Raw genomic sequence first — 23,675 nt, 5'->3', positions numbered from 1 at the left:
TTTGTCTTTATTATCAAATATAGAGCAATAAGATAAATATAGACTCTCACTAGATGAGTTCTTTTTCCATAAGAAGGACTCCCATATCCACAACATGCGCATGAAACACCTTAGGCATCAAGCCTTTGGTGAGTGGATCGGCCAACATGGAATCTGTGCTGATGTGCTCTACCATAATCTGACAACTTTGAACTCTTTCTTTAACCACTAGAAACTTGATATCAATATGTTTAGACTTCGACGAACTGCGGTTGTTCTAAGCATAAAGTTCTGCGGCCTTGTTATCACAGTAGATCCTCAGTGGCATGTCAATACAATCAACAATCTGTAATGCTATGATGAAGTTTCGCAGACAAATCCCGTGATTGGATGCTTCGTAGCAAGCTACTAACTCTGCTAGTAGAAGTGGCTACTAACGTCTGTTTGACGCTCCTCCAAGATATAGCCCCTCCAGCAAGAATGAAGATATAGCCTGAAGTAGATTTTCTGCTATCCAAGCATCCAGCAAAATCGGAGTCTGAATATCCAATCACTTCCAGATGATCTGATCTCCGATACGTGAGCATATGTCCTTTGGTTCTTTACAAATACCGCATCACTCTCTTTACCGCTTTCCAGTGTGACGATCCTGGGTTACTAACAAATCTTCCTAACATCCCCACTATAAATGTTATATCTGGTCGAGTACAAACTTGTGCATACATGAGACTTCTCACTGCTGACGCATATGGGAATTGCTCCATTTCCTTTATTTCAAGTTCAAGTTGTGGGCACTGCTGCAAGCTGAACTTGTCACCTCTTGACACAGGTGTATCACCGGGTGTACAGTTTTGCATACCATACCTTATAAACACCTTTTCAATATAGGTCTGTTGTGAAAGTCCAAGAATACCTCTTGAACGATCACGATATATCTGTATGCCTAAAATAAAGGATGCTTCACCAAGATCTTTCATTTCAACATTATCAGATAGAAATGATTTGGTTTGATGCAACATACCCTTATTATTGCTCGCAAGCAATATATCGTCCACATACAAAACAAGTATAACAAACTTGCTCCCACTAAACTTAACATATATACATTGATCAACAGGGTTCTCTTTAAATCCAAATGAGGTAACCACTTGATCAAATTTCTGGTACCACTGACAGGATGCCTGTTTTAAACCATAAATGGATTTCTTTAATCTACATACTAGGTGATTTGAGTCGTTAGACTCAAAGTTCTCTGGTTGCACCATATATATAGACTCCTCTATGTCTCCATTGAGGAATGCAGTCTTTACATCCATTTGATCACTACAAGAAAAGCCCTCATAGACATCAGTGGAACAACAACGGTTTTAAGCAAAAACCGATGTCTTTGAGTATTTTACACCGATTTTTTCAAAAACCGGTGTCTATTAGCGCAGATTTTCGCTCATAGACATCGGTTTTTTAGCCGATGTCTATGAGCACCTTTTTTTTTGTTAATAGACACCGGTTTTAACAGCGGTTTTTAAAACCCGGTGTTAATGAACCAAAAATAATAATTTAATTTTTCCACCAGCTACACTTCACAAAGTTCCCTCCAAACCTAAACCAATATCGCTCCCCTTCTCTCAGCCTAAACCTAAACCTAAACCTCCGACCATCTCTCTCAGCCTCATCTCCCTCTTCCCCTTCAATCCACACCCCTTCCTTCTTCCCCTTCGATCGACGCCCCTTCCTGGATCGACGCCCTTTCCTCTCCCAGGATCAAAACCATCTGCTTCGGTCCTAAGCAAAATCGCAACATAAATCGTTCCCTCGTCTGATCCTCTCTTCCTCCTCCTCCTTCCTCTCTTCACTCTTCCCGGCTAAGGTAGGGGCCGACGAGATCCGAACAGCGAGAGGACGCCCACGACCACCATGGCACGGTTGGTCGACAACGTGAGGGAATCCGAAGGAAGAGAGAACAGCACCGAGATCCAGGAGCTCGTACACAGAAGGGGCATCGACTTACTTCCTCCTATCCCTCCCCTCCCGCTATCTCCCCTTCTGCGCCAGATCTACCTCTCCAGCAATCACGACCTCGCCTTCGTGGGCGCCCTTCCGACGGCTCCCCCTTTGCCGCCACCTGGAGCAGGAGTGGTGGTTCGAGGGGGAGGGGTACGAGGCGATGCACGTTCAAGGCAGGCGGTGGAGCGGCGACATGGGCGGCCGATTTAACCCTAAGAAAGGCATGGCGTTTGAGGGTTCCATCTTCGACGCCGGGCCGATTTTTGAGTCCTATGGCGTAGCTCACGGATAGGCGGGTCGATTGCTCGATTTTTGAGTTGGCCATCATCATCATCTCCCTGTTGTTGGAGAAGGGACTTCATCATGTCGGGGAGGTGAGTCAGAGCTTCACTTTGTCTGATATGTGTTTGGGTATTTTTCTTGACAGGAAACTTGCTCAGGAATTTAATTTTTTTACTATAATTTTTAAAGGAAAATTATGAGGTGTTTGTCTCAATCTTGATCTATGTATGTATGTATTGGGAAAAAAATCTAAACTATCTTGATCAGGATGAACTTGGTTTGCGAATACAAAAAGTTGTTTTGCTTTGTTGTTTCTTTGGGAGTTATCAGTAACATCAAGAAATTAAATGAAGCGAAAGCGGTTTCTTTACGAGTTATCAGTCATGTTTCACGAGGAAGCATGGTTTTATAAATTCTCAATTTATATCTTAAAGATTAATCATCTTTCAGTTTCTGGAATGTCTGGGGCTGCAAGTGAGAAATTGTCCTGATAATTTCATACTTCAGATCCTTGAATGGCTTATCTTTTTCCTAGCTTGGAATTATGCTACTCCATCTTGTCCTGCATCAGCATCATTTTCTCATATGACTAACAGTTACATCTGCTTTGACTTCATTGTCAGTGGTTTATCAAGAGGCAAAAGAGAACTCTTTTTGAAGTTCTTGAGAAGGTGAAAGCCGGTAAAACCAGAAAGTTCATACCTAAATTGGAGCACTCTTTCGACGTGCATGGTATCCGGAATAGATGAATTACTGTAACTCTGTGATCCATTGTGGTTTTCGTAGAGTTGATGATTCTCGGCTTCATCTCCTTGCTGTTGACGTTTAGTCAGGACCAGATCTCGAAAATCTGCGTGCCAAAGGCAGTTGCAGATTCTATGCTGCCATGTCGCCCTGATGCAGAGTCAACTGGTGGAAATAAAAGGTGGCTGCTCGCGCTGGTGCTGACGGAGTCACACCTGAAGCGCAGGATTTTAGCTGTTGGTGGTTCAATGGTTGAATGCCCCCCAGTGAGTAGTGCACAGCAACTTCCAATTCTCTGATTGTTTGGTTGAAAATAATCTATTATAAACAAAATCTAAGAAGCTTTCACTAAAATGTTCAGTTGCGATCACTTGTAGGAAAAGGAGCAACTGATTACTGCCATAGGCTTGCACCAGTTGCACATTCTGATCTTCTTTTTGGCTGTGTTTCATGTGGTAAATAGTGCTCTTATAATGGTCCTTGGAAGAGCAAAGGTGAATCTGCAGTGACAGAGTAGTGGATTACATTATGTATCATTCTGAATAATTCCATAGCATTGCTTGAGGATGATTTAGTTTAGCTGTTGCAGTATCCACTTTGCATTGATAATCTTCTCTTGGGCAGATACACAGATGGAAGGACTGGGAAAAGGATACGACATCGGCTGAGTATGCCTTCACGATTGGTATATATATGTTCACTATTCTTTGTTGTATTGTTGCAAGTCCATAAGTCATCATTCCATCAGACTTTGCCATCAACGCTAACAATTTCCATTTTACATGCATGAGTTTGCTGTTACGAGATCACAAAACTAGATAATTATTTTGGCAGGTCGATTGCTTGAACAAGCATCCTACTACTATTTGCTTTCCATCCCACCAATGTTACGCAAGTATGGTTTTCATCTTGTTTTGTCTGGAAACCGTTACTACATTTCTGATCAGGTACTCGATTGCATGTCAAATTTATCTTCATATTGAAACTTGTGTCTCAGATATTTAAAGCATGTTCAAAATTTTATGTGCTAATTGTAAAACATTCATTCTGTAAAATGTAGAGACAACATGCGATTCGAGCTTACAGGAATGCACTCTTCGTTTACAGAGAAAATGATTTGAGTTATATATCTAATCATGTTCACTACAATGTTGGAAGGTTCCCTATGCTTTGTTTGTATATTTGTGCATTTATCTTTGATGCTTTTGACCTTATCTCCTTCTATTTACTTACAAGGTATTCTTTTATTGGAGTTCTTGATTTGGCTATCAAGCATATGCTGGAGGTTTTGGCTTGCAGTCATCTGTACCTAGCCACACAAAATGCATTCCTTAATGAATTTTCCCATGTTGTCCAGGTACTTCTATAGATTCTTCCTCATGATATTTTTGTTTAGTAGTTCGTAAATCTTAAAATCTTGCTATACCTTGATTCATCAAAGCATGGGAATGAAATTTGAGGTTTACAATCTTCGACTACCTGTTATCAATATGGCCTCACTCAAAGTATTTAATTAAGATTTTCGAACTTACGCATCACCTTCAGATTTAAGTTAGTTGCTTGATTTTCATTGTCTTTGAAGGACTACTGTTATTATATATTTTCCTGGTTTCTTGTCATGGTTATTCCTTATCCTCTCTCCTTTATGTACTTTCTTTTGCTTTAGATGCTAGAACAAAAAGCAAACTAATGCTTTGATTGAGGTTATGAAAATTCATAATTTTTTGTGCTCCAGAGACAAATTAATTCTTAGCGATGGATTTGGGTTCAATTCCATCAATAAGAAAAATGAAAAATAGTACTAGACATGATTTTGTTTAAAAATTCATGCGGGCTATGAAGAATGCTCCTAAACAAGGAGACAACAACGTTAAACAAACATGTTAACAACATTTAACATCAAAATAGTGTTGTAAATACAGAAATTGATTTTCCTCATTATTATTCTTCTTCTCTGAACTTGGGATAAAAGCTACTGAGGTTCCTACACAATTGGGAGACTTTGCAAAACCAAAGTAACTAATTTATTAGGTTGAAATGATAGATAGATGAGTGATCTCAGTCTTGGCATGACTAACATTTTTTTTTTATGTTCGAAACCTTTCATTTTGTTTTGTATGGTTCTCTCTAAGAGCATGGACCTAGTTATCTTTTGACAGCTGAATATGATTCTTTTACTTCATTTGTAACTGCAAATTCAACTTTCTGATACCTTGTGAACCACTGAAGATCCTTATTGCAAGCATTGAAGTAAGCATTGATGTGGTTGAGATAAATGATGAATATGTCTCTTTTTAAGCATTCAAATTAGTCATCTTGTTACCTGGTGCTCTTACTACTTTTTCAACTATGATTTTTGGTCTTGATTTACTAATATTTTATTTATGTGTTTTTACAGTTTACAAATCTCAAGTACTCCAGAGTTGAAATTGATGAAGTGCGGTTCGAGTGGGCTGAATGCATGCTAGATTACATTTGAAGTGCGGTTCTACTTTGATGTGTTGTTAAAAGAATGTTCTACCTTGATTATGATATGTATTAGCTTTTGATGTAAAAAGAATGTTTGTGTATTTTATGGATACTGTTGTAAGAAGAATACTTATGTAATTTGTGAATATTTGTGTATTTTATGGATAATGTTGAATGAAGAATATTTGTGTAATTTGTGAATATTTGTGTATTTTTTTGTTACTATTTCGGAAATCAAATTTGTACTGTTAAAAAATACTGATATTACATCGGTTTTCCACCGCTGTAAAACCAGAGTTATTAACTAATATTACATTGGTTTTACATAGTTGATGAAACGGTGTCGTTAAGTGATACTACACCGGTTAATAACCGATTCGAAGACCGGTGTCGTTAAGTGATACTACACCGGTTTTAACCCGATGTCTAAAATGGCAGACTTTTAACATCGGCTTCATAGACATCGGTCGATTATGAAATAGACACCGGTGGAAAACCGATGTCTATGAAGGTTTTTGTTGTAGTGGATGTAGCTCCAAATCATAATGAGCTACAAGTGTCATGATTACCCTAAGGGAGTCTTTCGTCGACATAGGTGAGAAAGTCTCCTTGTAATCAATGTCTTCTTTCTGAGTGAATCCCTTGGCAACGAGACGAGACTTATACTTTTCGACATTACCCCTTGAATCCCGCTTGGTTTTAAATATCCATTTACAACTAATGGGCTTCTTTCCTTCAAGCAATTCAACAAGTTCCCAAACGTCATTGTCCGCCATAGACTTCAACTCTTCTTGCATGGCGTTAATCCACCTTTCAGGATCAGAGCATTGTTTGACTTCTTGGAGAGATGTAGGATCACCTTCCAACCCTATGTCAAAGTCATGCTCTTGGAGATAAACATAATCACGAGAATTCGTGCTTCTCCGTTCCCTTGTGGAACGCCTTAAAGGCACTTGTATTTGAGGTGGTTGAGGTACTTGCTCATCAATATGAGGCAATACTTCAATTTCAGTGGCAGGTTCCTCCAATTGCATTGGAGATGTCATCGGAATATCTTGGTTCACTACGCTTACTGGATGTGTGATACCCATAATGTGCAATATGGTAATCATACCGCTACTGATCGTACTAGTAGCAACCATAGGAGGATTGCCATCGCATTCCTCAAAAGATATTTCTCTGATTTTATCACTCTCACTGTCCTCAATGAACTTGGCATTTCTCGTTTCGAAGAAGGATCTATTAGAGGGATCATAAAATTTATATCCTCTTGACTTTTCAGAGTATCCTACAAAATTATAGCTAACCGTTCTTGAGTCCAGTTTCCTTTCATTAGGCTTGTAAGGCCTAGCTTCAGTTGGACAACCCCAGACGTGTAAGTGCCTAATGCTAGGCTTCTTACCCATCCATATCTCGAATGGGGTTTTAGTTATTGCTTTACTAGGTACTCTATTGAGTAGGTAAACTACAGTCTTGAGTGCTTCACTCCACAAGGACTCTGGTAGAGAAGTGAAAGTCATCATACTTCTTACCATGTCTTTTAGGGTTCGATTGCGACGCTCAGCTACACCATTCTGACTGGGTGTACCAGGCATGGTATATTGAGGCACAATTTTACACTCAGCAAGGTAATTCGCAAAAGGTCCTAGACGTTGTTCACCTGATCCATCATATCGACCGTAATATTCACCTCCACGGCCGGATCGGACAGCTTTAATTTTCTTACCTAGTTGAAGTTCAACTTCGGCTTTGAGAATTTTGAACATGTCCAAAGATTACGATTTCTCATGAATAAGGTACAGATAGCTAAATCTGGAATAGTCATCTATGAAGCTAATAAAATATATGTGTCTATTCCAAGATGCCTTAGGGAATGGTCCACAAATATCCGTATGTATTAGCTCCAAAACATCACTACAATGGCTAACCCCCTTATTCTTTTTGTTAGTGGTCTTCCCCTTGATACACTCTATACAAACATCAAAGTCTAACATATCAAGAGAATCGAGAATTCCATGTGACATTAACATTTCTAGACGTTGTTTGGATATATGCCCTAAACGCCTATGCCACAACATGGAAGAATTCTCATTAGTCAATTTATGTTTCGTACCTATACTATGCATTATCACGTTGTCGACTATAGGAGTAAAGGTGTTCAATTTATAAAGCTTATCAACTAAGGAACCATTGCCAACCAACACTGAATTAAAGAAAATACTAAAAATTACATTTCTAAATGAATAAGAATAACCTGATTTGTCCAAACAAGAAATTGAAATTAAATTCCGTCGAAAAGACGGTACAATAAATGTATTTTTTAAATCCAGAAAGACATTGGTTCCTAAACAAAGCCTAAAAACACCAATCGACTCGACTTTATCCTTCTTTCCATTTCCTGTATAGATGTATCTTTCACCATCAAGCGAAAGTCGGCTCCTGAGACAACCCTGCATAATGACACTTATGTGAGTAGTAGCACCGGTATCTATCCACCAAGTGTCAGTAGGTACAATAGCTAGATTGACTTCCGAACTAACAAAGTTGAGAAGTTTACCTTTCTTTACACGCCAGTTAGCGTACTTGAGGCAGTCTTTCTTCATATGACCTTTCTTCTTGCAAAAGAAACAAATGGATTCCTTATTCTGCTTCTTGTGCTCCTTATTGTCATTGCCTTCAGAATTTACAGTTTGTTTTCCTTTTCCTTTGTTGTTGATCCTCTTTCATTTATTACTCGTACTTTGAGAACCAGATGCTAAGTGAGCACTCTCAGATGTCTCAATCTTTAGTCTCCCCTCCTCTTGCACGCATTGAGCAATAAGCTCATTCAATGTCCACTTTTCCTTTTGAGTATTATACGATATCTTAAAAGGAGTGAACCGTGCATGCAGAGACATCAAGATGAAATGCACTAACATACCCTCAGACATATCGAGTTTTAGTACTTTCAGACTTGTCGCTATATTGGACATCTCCATAATGTACTCCCTTATGTTTCCTTTACCATTATACCGCATGGTTACCAACTTTGTAAGAAGTGTGGTAGTCTCGACCTTTTCATTTGAGGTGAATCGGTCTACTAATTGGTCTAGGAAACTCTTAATTCTCCCTCCGTTATTGAGCCCTTTATTGGTGCCGATATGGGAAGCTTCATGATACTCAGACACATGCGATTTGATTTCTCCCATAGCTGAAATTCAGCCCTCTGCTCTATAGTGTTAGCACTGGTCAGAGGTGCGGGACGATCATTCCTTAATGCATAGTCTAAGTCCATGCAGCCTAAGACTACGGTTACGTATTCTTTCCATTCAGCAAAATTTGAACCAGTTAGTGTTGGGATGTTATTAATGCTGGCAGTTACAGATTGCACTGAAATTAAAGAGAGAAATTTATTTAAGCTCATGACTTTACTAAAGCCAAGAACATATTAAGTAATATAAAATTATGCAAATAAAATAAAATTTTAAATGCATATAAATGGGCTCTTCATGAGATACCAAGTACAACATAATGTTATAGTGTATACTAAAAGCTTAGCTTTTATATAAATATTTAGTTAGAAATAAAGAATCACAATGGTCAAATACCTACATTTATTTGTTAAGTGTAGTTGTTCAATTAATTTATATTGTAGATGACATGGTGTGTGGTGTCACACACAGAAGATCATGTTATCAGTTCTTTATAAATTATAAACAGTTGCTCACGACTAAGATGGAAAGGAACAAACCATTGGAATAGTCGTAGTGTAATTAGGTATTAGTTTATCTTGACTAATAAATTACACTAGTACACTCTAAGTGTATTGAGTAGGACCATTTTAGGTAAGTTTTTTTTATACTGACTTGATAAAAGAACTAGACCTTAGTTATTATGGAAGTGTGTAATCTTAATCCTAATATAATAACAAACACATATATTTAGTATTTATTTCTTTGACTTATCAATGGGTGAGATTTAGCTCGATAAATCAATAAGCCCGATAAGTTGGGAAATGATTTTACTTATAGTGTGTGTTGTTGATTATAGAAGGAAACTGTATCCTAGTAATCTAGGTTGATAATATCCCCAAGAGGAGCTCATAAGGATTGTCATGTTAAACCCTGCAGGTAGACTTAGTCCGACATGATGATGAGGTTGAGTGATACTACTCTTGGACTAAGATATTAATTAAGTGAGTTGTTAGTAACTCATTTAATTAGTGGGCATTCGACATCTTAAACACAGGGAGACTAACACACTCATAATAAGAAGGAGCCCAAAATGTAATTTAGGATTGGTGCAGTAGTTCAATAATAATTCTTTAGTGGTATGAATTATTATTGATGAAGTTAAGTTGTGTGTTCGGGGCGAACACGGGAAGCTTAATTTCATCGGGAGACCAAAACCAATTCCTCCTCTTTGTCCGTATCGTAGCCTCTTAATTATAGAGTACTATACCCAATTATACTCACCTTCTTACCCATCCTATTGGGGTCGGCCAAGCTAGCTTGGAGTCCAAGCTAGGGTCGGCCAAAGTCATGGTTCATGGGTTCATGAGGTGGTCGTCCCTAGCTTGAACCCAAGCTTAGGTGGCCGGCCCTATTAAAATAAAAAGGAATTTTATTTTTAAAATTTTTCTTATGTGGATTCATGGTTTTAAAAGAGAGTTTAAAATTTAAATCTTTCCTTTTATAGCTTTCTACAAAAGATTAAGAAAAGATTTGAAATCTTTCCTTATTTGTAAATTGAAAGGTAGATTTTAATTTTGAGAAAACTTTCCTTTTTTAACCATGTTCATGATTTAAAAGAGAGTTTAAAAATTAAATATTCTCTTTTATTAGTTTCTACAAAGATTAAGAAAAGATTTGATATCTTTCCTTATTTGTAGATTGAAAGGAGATTTTAATTTTTAGAGATAACTTTCCTTTTTGGAAATCATCCATATGTTTAAAAGAAAGATTTTAATTTATAAAATTTCCTTTTTACAAATCACCATGAAGGAAAAAATTATTCGAGAAATTTTTTATAAATTTCCAGAAACAAATTAAGAAGTTTTAATTCTTGTGAATAAAAACTTTCCTTGATGGAGAATTAGAGGTGGTCGACCATTACAATTGTGAAAAAGATTTTAATTTTAATTAATTAAATCTTCCTTTTCATGGCAAAGTAATAAGGAAGTTTTTATTTAAAATTTCCTTATTTGTCAAGGCGAAGGATTATAAAAGAGGGGGTAGAGGTGCCTTCATGGCTAAAGAACTCTATTCTTTTTCTTCCTTGGTGTGGCCGGCCCTAGAGTTTTTCCTTCTCCTCTTCTCTTCTTCTTTAGTGGTCGGTTTCATCTTCTCTTGGAGCTCTTGTTGATGGTCGGTTCTAGCTAGGAGAAGAAGGAGAGAAAGGAGGTTTTGTTTCTAGCATCCCTTGGAGCTTGGTGGTGGTGGTCGGACCTCTACTTCTCTTGAAGAATTGTGGTGGCCGAATTTTGCTTGGAGAAGAAGGTGGCTTAGGTGGATTCTTATCTCGGTAGATCGTTGCCCACACAACGTCCAAGATAAGAAGAGAAATGCGGTAGAAAATCAAGAGGTTATTTGCTTACAAAGAAAGGTATGATTAGTAATTGTTTTCCGCATCATACTAGTTTTCTTTGTATAGTTATTTTTGGAAATACCAAACACAAGAGGCATAAGATTCTAGAGTTTTTGGATTTGTTTCGAATTTGTGTTTTTTTTTATTTTCAAATTTGTGATTCGATTGTTCTTTTTTGTTAACCTAGAGTTATTTAAGGAAATTAAATATTAGCTTCCCTTAAAAGGCTTTGTCTAGGCGGTGGTGGTTGCTACTATATCCAAGAAGGTCATGTGCCTCACCATGCAGTCCTGGAAGCTAATTTTGGAAATTAATATTTAATGGAATTAATAACATAGGTAGATTTAAATCAATAGTGTTAAGTTCCACTTGCGATTCAAATATAAAGCATTAAGAACAGATAAGTTAAATTTGGAATCAATGATGTTAAGTTCCGTCTGCGATTTCTAATTTAACTTCTAAAGAACACAATAGGTTATTTAAGGAAAGGTTCGACACTTGTACAAAATTTTTGTAAGTGGAACCGGTACGATTTTCCTAGGATTAACCAACACATAATGTGTCTTCCTTTAGGCTGACATATTATTTGTTAGTGATACTCTCTAATATAACTCAAACTTTAATTGGTCACACAATGTGTCTTCCTTTGGGCCGACCCATTGTGTGCATAATATGATATTTTATATGAGTTATATTTTGGTCCATAGCTTACAACAACCTTAATCGGCCACATAATATGTCTTCCTTTGGGCCGACATATTGTGTGTATGATCTGAATAAAATAATATTTTGTTCTATAGTTGTAAGCTAACTTATGCATATATCTGGCATAAAAGTAACATTCCTTTGGGCTGATTACTTTTAGCATAGAGATACGTCTATCAACACAAAATGCACTAAACCTACCTAAGGTGTCTTCCTTTGGGCCGACACATTAGTTCAACTTAGTAGCACGTTGTGTAGATAGACCCAAGAAAATACTAGGAACTTAATTTAAACAGAAATTACTTAATCAACCTTAATAACGCCAAATTAGGCTTATTAATTGATTGATACCTTATGATAATTGATTGGTTGATCCAATCGATTATCCCAATCGATCCGAAAGCCTATTCTATGTGACTACATGATTACACATAGAACCATGAGGTCGCGGGGTCGAAACTCAGGGTAGTCAGGGCGTAAATCTCCGGTCCCTGTGCAACTCACCCCACCTGCCACATGCTCGCTCAGGATGCTGTGATTTACTTCCCTCGTGATGGCCTTGGGTCGAGTGCGACGGGGGCGCTGGGGGCGAGCGATTTCGCCTTTTGCTAGATGATTATACATAGAACCCTTCCTTAAGAAATTAAAGTTTCGAGTTCTATAATTATAATTAAATAGTATTAAATTATTTAATACTATTTAATTTCTTTTTCATGCATTAAAAAAAATTTAATGCATTTTTTTATAACCAAGAAATGTAACTTTTTTTTCTTCTTTACACTGTTTTAACGAAACAGTAGTTTTTTTATTTTTATTTTTTCTCGAGACTGTTTCGTTACAGTAGCCTTAATGAAAAAAAAAAACTTAATGGACAGAAGAAAATAATAATAATAACCTCAATCGATTAAAATAATTCTAATCAATTAACGTAGTCACAAGTTTAAGATGATTTATTGATTGAAATTTTTAATTATTTCTGTTTAAAATTTTAGACTCGACAATTAATTGCTCGACTAAAGAAATCAATTGAATCATCACAATTTTATCTAAAATTAGATTAAATAGTGACGAGTTTCACTGTTCTTCGTATTCTTCATAGAAATACGAAAAATTCGAAAAATAAATCTATCATAGTTTTCTCTCGACGATTAAAAATTTGTATTAACTAGGAAAGACTTAATCTAGCATACAAATAACAAATTGACGAAAACCTAAACTTTATTGCCAATGAAAATGACAAAACAGAACCTCGCTCTAATACCAATTGATGGTTCTCGTAAAACCTAAGCCGCATGAATTCTAGACAATCAAAGTAAGAATTCGAAAAGGAAAAACAAGAACATATGAGCATGGATCTTCGTTTCATCGAGAACACGGCATAAGGAAATAAATACTGTAATTACAAAGAACCTGAATGCAGCGGAATCGTCATGGTTCTTCGTGCAGAGCTCGTAGATCCAATAATCCTGCGGAAGAAGAAGAAGGAGGAGAAGAAGGTTGGCCTTCCAGAGGAGTTAGGATTGACGGCGCCGGATTCTCTTCGTCAATGGGGAACGAAGAGACGTCTCAAGATTACCCTAATCCTCTAGGGACCAACCCATTATATAGTGCACATCTATTATCAGCCCATCGATGATAATAAATATGGAACTACAAATTCATATATACTAAACATCTATTATCAGTAAATAGATGATCATAGATGCGGGACTATAGGTTCTACACATATGAGATCCACATCCAATTACCTAAAATCCACTAGACATAAGTTAGATCATTTTAAAGGGTTCGGATCGTATTTACATGTACAACTTATAAATAAACCCACCAAATAAGAATAATTTTATCCAACATCAATGACAAAGAAATTCAACCTAAAGCAATGGACGTTAAGTAGAAGCGATAGCTTTTACACTCTAATAGTCTATTTTCTCTATGGAGTGCATAACATGCTATCCTCTCTATCTATGTGATATACTAGTTGGTCGTAATGCATTTGTTTTTAGTATCTAGATAGTTACTTTTTCACTGATCATTCATGTTGGAACTTGCAGTTTGAGGGACCTCAACTTTTGCATCATGGTTTTAAGGATGCCATTGCCAAAGTAGGTGTCACAAAATTAGTCTCGGACCTTTTCTGGGTTGGAATGTTTTATCACCTCTACAACCAGGTAATTGATTGACATGATTGATTAATAATCATAAACCTAGCATCGCCGCATGCAAATGGTTATTATGTTTACATAATATTATCAATTTGTATTTGCCGATCACTTGGCTAGGAAGAGATCAATGATTAACTTTTAGATGCACCCTTCAGTGATTCACTGTTTGTCTAAACTAGTTCAGGGAGTAAGATTTAGTTGCATTTACTGGAGAATAATTGGTGTTAGTTGGGTGGCACATGGCCATTCATCTTTTGATTTTCTCGAAAGTCTCAAGTGTCTTGACATTGCTCATCCTACCATTCCACAATGATGATTCTTTCATAGTCTAACGCAAGACGATCAACAGGTGGCAACCAACACCTTGGAACGTGTCGCTCCTCTCACACAGGCTGTTGGAAATGTTCTGAAACGTGTGTTCCTGACTGGATTCTTAATAATCATCTTTGGAATGAGCCGACATAGAGTATGATAACTGTCTGTAGATTTGGCATAAGCCATTAACGTTTCAACTTTTCTGTTCTTTAGCAGGGAACAAGATTTCAACACAGACAGGCATTGGCACTTGCATTGCCATTGCTGGTGTTGCCCTCTACTAGTATATTATTAAGGCAAAGATGGAAGAGGAGAAAAGAGTATGTTTTTCTACACAATGCCACGTAGAGCTTCTACTTTGTTACTTTTAAATCGACAAGAAAAAAAAAACTAGAAAAAAAGTAACTATAGGTTAGCTTCCAAACATGTGGTAAAAAGGCAAAATCGCTCGCCCCAGCGCCCCCGCCGCACCCGACCCAATGAGAATATGTATGCATAAAGATGAGAAGCATTACATTTTACTTGCATAAAAAGCCACACATTTGTTTTAGTTGAGCTACAGCGCTTCAATAACACTTGCTTTGCTTGTACCAAAGCATCTGAATGGCTTTTTTCGCTAGTAATTGTAGCAATTTCTATGAAACATCTGCTGCAGATAAAAGCTGCCTGAGCAGCAGAGACCCTTGGGCTTGGAAGATTTCATGGAGTTCAAGGTCTGGCATATAATTTGTGCCAGTTGAAGAAGAAAAAGAATAATGATGTGAGGCATATATATATATAACAGAGCAGAAATCCTTCCAGGCTAATTAATGTTCTATTACTGCAAATAATTTCTTGTTTAGAAGCTTCAGAAAGAGCATCAGATTGCTTGTGGAGAATTCAAACTGTGGGATTGTGAATGTCTTTCACAGACCTGCCTATATCTTTAAATGTAAAGTCAATTAAAATATGTACGAGTTTGGATTTTTTTTTTTTGGTTCTATTTTCTGCTTGGTTATCTATAACAATAGCTTCAACTGATCAGTAGTTTAGCTATTTGAGCTGTTAAATCAGACTATTTTACATCTTCACTAAGCAAACCAAATAGCAGTTACAAAACTCTGCAAAGATTTTTTTTCCTGTAGCTTTATTCTATGGCCTCATTGGCCTGGCAAATCGCATGGCAAATGCATTATCTAAATCCTTACAAGACTTGATGATATAAACGATCATAACAAAAGAAGGTTTCTTTATGTATTACCGTATGTAGCAAAAAACCTATAACACGTTTGAGCTTTTCCCAGCTTAATATTCATGGCGCCATGCTTGAAGCTGCATCATCCTTGAACCCTCATTTTTTATCATGGAGCTAATAGCTTCTTGATCCCAACCTTCTGGTCTGCTGTAAGCCTTGTCGGGAACTTGATATCAAATTTGATGTGAAGATTTCCTTTCTTGGATGGATCTTTGGGTACTGGCATTCCTTCTTCAGGCACCACCTCCTCATAGCCAGGATGAATGACCTTGTTTATGGGAATAGCAAGGCTTCGACCATCAAGTGTAGCCAATTGAACCGTGTAACCGGTCAGGGCTTCTGCCAAAGAGATCGTTTGTGTTGCAATCAGATCATTGCCTTCCCTGCTGAAAAGAGGATGAGGCTTCTCATCGATAATGAAGGTGATATCTGCAGGAAGTACATTTGGTGATTCATTTCCTTTTGCTGGGAATGTTATTTTTGTGCCCTTTTTCCAGCCTGGTTTAACGTCAATTGTTAGAATTTCTTCCGCAGTCATTGATTTCCTGCAAAACATTGGACACGAGAGAGTTTTAGCAGGATGATCCAAACTGATTGAATAAACTCGATACCACTCTAGCAGGCAAGTTATCTCGTGCCTACAAAGCAAATACCAACCAAAAGTTGAATGCATAGTTAGTGATAAGTCAAAGCATACCGTACTAAAGTCCAGCAAAAAATCAAAACAATGAAAAAGAGGTCATGGAAGTCTGAATGTGGTCCATTCCAACTAAAACCTAAACTAGAGAAGCCTGGCAGAGGGAGTATTTTGGGATTCAAATCAAGAAACAGTTTTCACATCCATCTCAAAAATAAATGGTCTTTATCATTCCTTGAATCTTCCATCCTCCTTGTCCCACGTTCCATCTGCCAATGTAAAAGAAGAAAGGATCAAAGCTTAAAAATTGATCTAATCCCTGTTCCATCCTCCTTCCTTCCTTGGTTCCTATTGCATTTGACAAATCTTTGGTCTAAGGAGAGTAGCCAAATTCAAATTCAACTAAAAATCTTTTCTTAACATAGATACACAATAACTGTGACCAAATATTGCTTTTGTTACTAGTACCTTTCTCTAATTACAACTGCATTTATAGACAATTATACCACAAGTTGATTGATTCAAAGAAATATTGGTGAACCTGCCACCTAGCAAGGTGTTAATCAGAACACACACAATTAATTAGAATTAACATAATAAGCTAAAAGTGTGCTAAATATTATAAAGTTAGCAAATTATTTCACAAAATCATACTAATCTTTTTCCCTACTAATGTCATAGTTAAAAAGGTCATAAACCTAAAAAGTGCAATATCCTCAAAGTATAGAATAATGTTATATAATGTCCTTTTTTATTCTAATATGTCAATGAAGATTAGAAATGTGAACGTGAGGGACAAAAACACTCAGAAGCATTCTGCCATACCTTCAAATCAAGGGACAAAAGTAGGGATAAAGCCCCCCTTCACTGTGCATCTGGTGTATGAGGGATCCAAATGACAACACAACCATCCAGGTATACACAGTTGTCACAGTTATGAAAGCTGGGTGCCACAGATCGTCATGGTTATCCTTAGTAGTTCGTATCAGTTTAGTGAATTAGAACAATACCATTTAAAAGGGCAGTCCAGTGCATGAAGCTCCCGTCAATACGGAGCCCCAGGGAAAGACCTATTGTACACCGTCTTCCCTACTTTTGCAAGAAATTATTTCCAAGACTCGAATCCGTGACCTCTAGGTCACATGCAAGAAACTTTAATAAAGAGCCCAACACTATCTACACACAAAAAATGCGGGCTTAATAGTTAATATTGACCAAAGAGCCATACTGCTACAAACCAACTTCTTCATAAGTGGGTGGGAAACAATTCTTCCAACCTTACCAGTTGGATCCACTTTTGCAAAGAACCTACCACTGGCTGAATCTTCTTTCTATATATATAAACACACAAAACTAGTATTTTATGCAGAAACAACTCTGAAGAGAATGATGGAAAATTTTCACCTCAGCAATGCAAATTGCAGCAATTCGACAAAACAAGACACTGGCTTAGTACATGAGGATAACACAATTGATTTGGATCTCATTGAGAAAGAGAAGAGCAGAAACTTACCCACTTGCATCCAGAATTTCTCTCGAAATTTTCATCTTTTTGGTGGTTCCTTTGTACAACTCCTCCAGGCTGCACGGAAGCCTCTTCTCAATGGGGGCTGCCTTCCGCGGTTGTGATGCACCCTCTCCGGCCCCACCAAAGGAAGATCCGAAGAAGTCCTCGTTGAGCATCCCCATTCGCCCGGGAAATCTGGATCCAGCCCTGGCGCTACCAGCGCCGCCGCTCACCCCTCCAAACGGGCTGGAAAACCCAAAGAATTCCGCGAAAATATCATCGGCGTTCCTGGGGTTGAACCTAAACGAGGTCGGTCCATCTCCACCGCTGGAGAAAAAGGTGGCACCTCCTGGCCCACCGGCGCCAGGCGGCGGGACCTGACCCTTGAGTCCCTCCTCGCCGTACTGGTCGTAGACAGCGCGCTTTTGCGGATCGCTCAGGACCTATAACAGACAAACAAAAGAAGGAAAAAAATAAAATCGATCGACAAGATCGGGAATTTACAATTTAAATCTACGATGGAGGTTCCGGTTCGTACCTCATAAGCTTCCGAGATCTGTTTGAACTTTGCTTCCGCTTCCTTCTTGTTATTAGGGTTCTTGTCGGGGTGCCACTTCATGGCGAGCTTGCGATAGGCTTTCTTGAGATCGTCCTCCTTAGCGCCCTTGTCCACCCCGAGGATCTTGTAGTAATCCACTCCCATCTCTCCGGCCGCCGCCTCTGCTCTCCTACCGCTCTGGCCTGTATAATCACTGAAACCACAATTGCTTCTGCTGCTGTTGTACCTTCCTCTCTTGTCCTGGCGACGAGGAGTGTCGTTGCCCCTCCGCTTCGTTCCCCTCGATTCTTCCACCGTAGCGTTCCCTCTTTTGCAAATCGCAACAGGAAGTGGGATCAATTTCAGTTCCTCCTCCTCTCGTTAAGTCTGCGGGACGAAGACGTTGAATCTAGCCAGCAACGCCATGCCAAGATTGCAAATGCGGTCCAATTCTCGCGAAGCCCGTCGAAGCTTCGAGAAACATTCGCGAAGTTGTGAGCCCACGATTAGATTTGGGCTCGAGATTTTTAACCCAGGGATGTAAATGAATCAAGCGTTTGTGAACAAGCTTGATGTTCAGCTTGATAAAAGTTTATTTATGTTCATTCAGTATACATAAGATTAATTAAACAAATAAACTTGAATAGCTCGTTAAGTTAAACAAACAAGCTTGAACATATATTTGTTCAGCTCGTTAACGTTTGTGAACAACATTCGTGAACAATGTTCATAAATCATATTCATTAATAAAACTCTTTTCAATATGCTAAATAAATAATAAAATAAAATAAATAAATAAATTTAAATTATCAAACTCAATAACCAATAAAACAACTAAAAATTTCAAACAATCAAACAACCTTGAATTGAGAGCTTGATAACATCTAAATGAACCCAACTCAAGCCAAGCTCAAGCCAAGCTTGAATTGAGAGCTTGATAACATCTAAACAAATCAAGCTCAAGCCAAGATTCAAACAAGCTCAAGCTCATAAAAAATAAACCAAGCCAAGCTTGAACACTCATTTCAAAAGCTTGGTTCATTTTAAGCTCGACTCGGCTTGATTACTTTATCAAACAAGCTTGAACACCCTAAAGTTCGGCTCGACTCGACTTGTTTACAACCCTACTTCTTTCTATCTTCGTATTGTTATTAAGAATCTCTCTTTACTAACGAAAGTGTAGTCTAAAATAAAAATACGTTAACATTTTTTACTAGTCATATCAAAAATAATTTTAAAATTTATTAATAATTTTTATAAATACATATCTAAAATTTGAAACCCGCAATCTAAAGTTTTTTTTTATTTCACATACACTACGAGTAAAGAAATTTCTATAAATACCTTGGATCGATGATGTTAAAAAAAATACTTTTCTAACTTTTTGGTTAAGTTTAAATATGATATTAAATTAATTTTTATAGGAGAATTCATTACAATAGCATGTGCATCCTTATCTAATTTATAGACCATCTTTTAGCTAAGATTAAATATTATATTTATTTTTATCAGCTTAAGATTAAATGTTGTATTTATTCTTATCAATTTAATATAAAGAATTAAATTAATTTTTTATAAAAGAGAGTATTATCCACGTGTTCATGTATTATATTACACATGCAAACAAGGACGGAGCCACATATAGCTTTGATGGGATAGTTGCTCCACCTGAATTTTTTGTAACTCTTAGAGATGTATATAATTATAAAAATATAAGAGTCTTACCTCACTAAAAAAATAAAAATAAGAGATCTTACCTCACTAAAAAAAAAATAAAAGTAAGGCAATCCTCAAAAATTAAAACTATTTTTTATAGGTCAATTCTTCTTCTCCAAATCTCTCTTTACATTGGCACATCTGAAATAAGGGGCCTAACTCATATAACACGTGTACAATCGCTAGTATAATTTAAGTATTGATTTAGGATAGAAGAGATCCGACTAAAAATCTTTAAAATTTTACTGTAATTTCTTTTTTAAAATACCATTCATATAACTAGCATACCACACATATATAAATTTAAATTAATCAGTAATTTAACTACCATTTTAATACGATAATCAAAATGACCCAGTTTAAATACAACAAAGTGGCTAATGTGGCGAAAATTATTGAAACTTTCGATCGAACACAAATGCCTGAAACAAATTTTTAAAAACATGTTGACTCTGTATAATATTAGATAATAGATATCTAAAAATTTATCATTTAAAAATAATAATAAAATGTTATTAATTAAAATTAACTCACAGATAACTAAATAGATGTATAGATAGTCAGACCCCAAACATAATTTTGTAAAAAGATGAAAATAACTTAAATTACAAAATAATCTAAAAGATAATATAAAAAAGACAAAATCTGTCAGGTTTCTAAAAGGCTTTAAATAACTTTTTTAGTTATCTGAACATGTTTCGATTTAATATATTATAGATCCGTAGTTCAACTTAAAAGTTATAGTCTCGAAATTTCTATCGATCTTTCTCTGTTCCTGCTCCAACCCTGTCAATTCTATTATGATCCCACCGATTCTACTCCGATTCTTACAAAAAACTTTTCTGCATGATCTATGATTGATTCAGTGTTTCAAATCATAGGATCGTGTGTTCTTACAATCCAATATCATGGTTTATAAACATGGATCTGGACGTTTAGTCCAATTAGGTCCGAAATATAGATAAACCACTAGTAGATAAATTTGAAAGTGCTAGTGATTCCTTTTCCATTATTCAACGTTCTAAATTTTTCATTCCGCTAAAGGTAATATAATATATGGTAACTGAGATTCAAATCTTAAAAATTTAGAAAATTATTTAATGTCTTGGCACACTAGGGTAACCCACACCAATCTATTTTTGGCTAAGAGTGAAATTCAATATGATTACATTATCGTATAATTTAGAAAAACTATTCTGAAATTACCAATTATAAAGCAACAACAATCTATACAACATATTAAAAGACAGCTTGAAGAAAGCTTCAAAAAAAAAACTTTAAAGCAGATCAATACAAGATTTCTATATGGAACATGGGAATTTAGGACTCAACAGTGTGTGAATGCCATGGAGCACAATCAGAAGGAAGGTAGAAACACCAACCAAGCCACATATCATTGCTCCCATGACATGATCACAGAAGCTCGGCACTTGGTCACATATAGGCAGCCACCCTACATAATTGTTGCCTTCCTTCCCTAGCTGTGCCATGGCTCCTGCTGCTGCAACGGCAGCTAGCCGTCAGCAGCATCGCCAAAATCTACAGAAAGTGTAGACAGTCAGTCAAACATGAAGAGTGTGAGAAAGCCAGTAGGTCCGAGGCACTTACAACATCAGGCACAATGACCAACCTTGACAGCAAGCTCGTTGAAGGTACACAAGCTGAAACCAAGCTATAGCATTTGCATGACAAACAACCTACACACAACACAACACAGTTTGTTGAGAGATTTACGTGGTTTAAGGATGAGTACAGAGACATATATGCTGCTTACTTGAGGGCAGGAGTGTGCTGGAACTTGGCTTCCAAGGTTAGACCAAACACCATGGTGGAGTCATGGCTCGTGGCCACGATGATGGTTGCGCAAAGAGTGGCTGCTGCAGCTAGCAGCCTTAGAAGAAGAGGCATAACTCTCAAAGCCTTGCCCTTTTTGGTGAGGGTGTGTTGCAGCGCTGATACTGAAGTTAGCACTTAAATAAGCAGTTGTGTCCATCTCATTTGCTACTTTCTAGGAATTTGATACATATCTTGTGTTTGTTTCTGCTGATCATATACACTAGATCTCTCACAAGAAGTTGGAATGCATAATCTATAAACATCTACAAACAGAAAATAATGACTTTGAAGATCCTTCTCATTACTGGAGGTGAACTTATCAGATCATAGATTCGCATTTAGGACACTACTATTGTTCCTTTGGGATAATGTTTCCTCTCTTGAGAGTGATTTCGTACAAGAATTTTAAAAAGGAAAACAAGGGGAAAAAATCAAGCTATAAAGATTTTGTAACAAGTTGCAATTCTCTAGTGCTGGAAGTAGTAGTCTCTTCCCACTACAAGACCACTAAAATATTACGACGGCTGTTCATTCACACTCCAAGAAATTGACAATTCCCTAGGACTAAATCTCTTGCAAATGATAAAATCATCATTGCAAATGACAATTCATGTGCGTGCCAGTCCTATTCCAGTTTCACTCTTTAGCTCCATCTTTAAAACATTGTCCAATGATGTATACTGATACAATTTCCACACACTTTAGTAGAAATAGTTGACTTGGTAATTGGGTAGGTAGCCATGCAAGTTCTGTGCTTCACATCTCTCTCACGTATCATGATCATCTGTTTGATATCAACTTGATAAAGGTAAATAGTGGAAGACAGAAATCATCTTTGACTTTGGAATTAGATTGCCATTCCTAATTCCCATGACAATCTCATGAGAACTCTTCTTCTACACCTAACTTCAATCCAAAAGTCAACCAATCCAGCTAGTCTGTGTTTGTCAAAATAGTAAAAATGGTCTGAAGCACTACATTTATGTTTAACTGTCTTATAACTTCCTGCTTGATACAATCAGATTTCTGACCAGAATTTGAGCTAGAACTTGGAGATTTCTGATGAACAAGAAAGAACTGAAATAAAAAAAATAGTGGAACAGATCTGACTTTAGAGATTTGAGGGGGTTAATGGTTATCATTGTCAACGAAAAGCTTTAGTGATATTGTCAAATTTTACCTTCCAAGTCTGCCTTCCTCCTCTATAAAAGGAGAGCCCTTATCTCCAACCTTCTTCTCATCAAATCCACTGAACAAGTACTCGAGCCTCGAGTCAATTCACAATGCTGAAAGGAGCCACAGGCCTGCTCATCCTCCTCGTCCTCGTCTTCACACCATCCATGGCTACTCAAGAGGAGACTAAGCACATAGATCTGGCAAAGAAGGTATTGTCAATGCTCTGCTTAGTTACTGATTAACTCATGCTGCTTAACTAATCCTGGGTGTTTAATTGTATCAGATGCCATCAAGGAAGCTCCTGGTGGATATACAGGATTATGAGACAGGGCCCAACCCTAAGCATGATCCAAGGAAGGGGAAGCCTGGGATTGGAGGAAAGAAGACTTGATTCATTGGCATGCTCCCTTGCCGTATCTTAATTAAATATTACTTCAATATGTACTCCATAAGTTTAAGTACACTTAAGAATTTTTTAAATAATGCTCCTCAACTTGGTGCATCAGCTAGTTGTTTATTAGCTATGTGTGATTCTGACAATAAAGGCTATGTCAATTCTGATGTTGCTCAAGTAGAGACAAAGCCTCTTATAAACCAAGTCTGACCCCTTATAAACCAATTTAATATGAGTTACAGAAAGACATCTTGTGAATACCCTTAAAGGAAGGAACCGAGGAATTATCCATAGAGGATGATAATCTTTTGACTATATGAAGATGATAACCTTAAACGTTATAGTAGTAACTATAAAAATACTCATTCACTAATTGTGCTTGGATGGATATAGTTGATCATGTATAAAA

At 37.1% G+C, this 23,675-nt stretch overlaps 2 protein-coding genes and 2 long non-coding RNA genes across 4 annotated transcripts; 2 read left to right on the top strand and 2 right to left on the bottom strand.

Annotated features, from left to right (window-relative positions):
- The first annotated feature begins 2,320 nt into the window (after nucleotides 1-2,320).
- Nucleotides 2,321-3,120, top strand: LOC122021002. The gene is made up of 3 exons (XR_006122408.1): nucleotides 2,321-2,357; nucleotides 2,889-2,946; nucleotides 3,052-3,120. It is a non-coding gene; the product is annotated as an uncharacterized LOC122021002 (long non-coding RNA).
- Nucleotides 3,121-15,318: 12,198 nt separating this feature from the next.
- On the bottom strand, nucleotides 15,319-18,640 carry LOC122020781 (dnaJ homolog subfamily B member 13-like). The gene is made up of 3 exons (XM_042578803.1): nucleotides 18,145-18,640; nucleotides 17,613-18,049; nucleotides 15,319-16,007 (listed from the first exon to the last, which is right to left on the bottom strand). Exons 1-3 carry the CDS (start codon nucleotides 18,307-18,309, stop codon nucleotides 15,569-15,571), a joined length of 1,041 nt encoding a protein of 346 aa, XP_042434737.1. The 5' UTR covers nucleotides 18,310-18,640; the 3' UTR covers nucleotides 15,319-15,568.
- A 2,654-nt stretch (nucleotides 18,641-21,294) lies between these two features.
- On the bottom strand, nucleotides 21,295-21,768 carry LOC122019404 (CASP-like protein 1C1). The gene is made up of 3 exons (XM_042576875.1): nucleotides 21,635-21,768; nucleotides 21,469-21,532; nucleotides 21,295-21,399 (listed from the first exon to the last, which is right to left on the bottom strand). Exons 1-3 carry the CDS (start codon nucleotides 21,766-21,768, stop codon nucleotides 21,295-21,297), a joined length of 303 nt encoding a protein of 100 aa, XP_042432809.1.
- A 1,032-nt stretch (nucleotides 21,769-22,800) lies between these two features.
- On the top strand, nucleotides 22,801-23,470 carry LOC122020782. Its single transcript, XR_006122330.1, has 2 exons — nucleotides 22,801-23,081; nucleotides 23,156-23,470. It is a non-coding gene; the product is annotated as an uncharacterized LOC122020782 (long non-coding RNA).
- The last annotated feature ends 205 nt before the right edge of the window (nucleotides 23,471-23,675 follow it).

The sequence above is a fragment of the Zingiber officinale genome, chromosome 9A, assembly GCF_018446385.1.
Source record: "Zingiber officinale cultivar Zhangliang chromosome 9A, Zo_v1.1, whole genome shotgun sequence".
NCBI lineage: Eukaryota > Viridiplantae > Streptophyta > Magnoliopsida > Zingiberales > Zingiberaceae > Zingiber > Zingiber officinale.
Note: the sequence above shows the minus strand (reverse complement) of the source record. Positions and strands in the feature narration are given on the sequence as shown.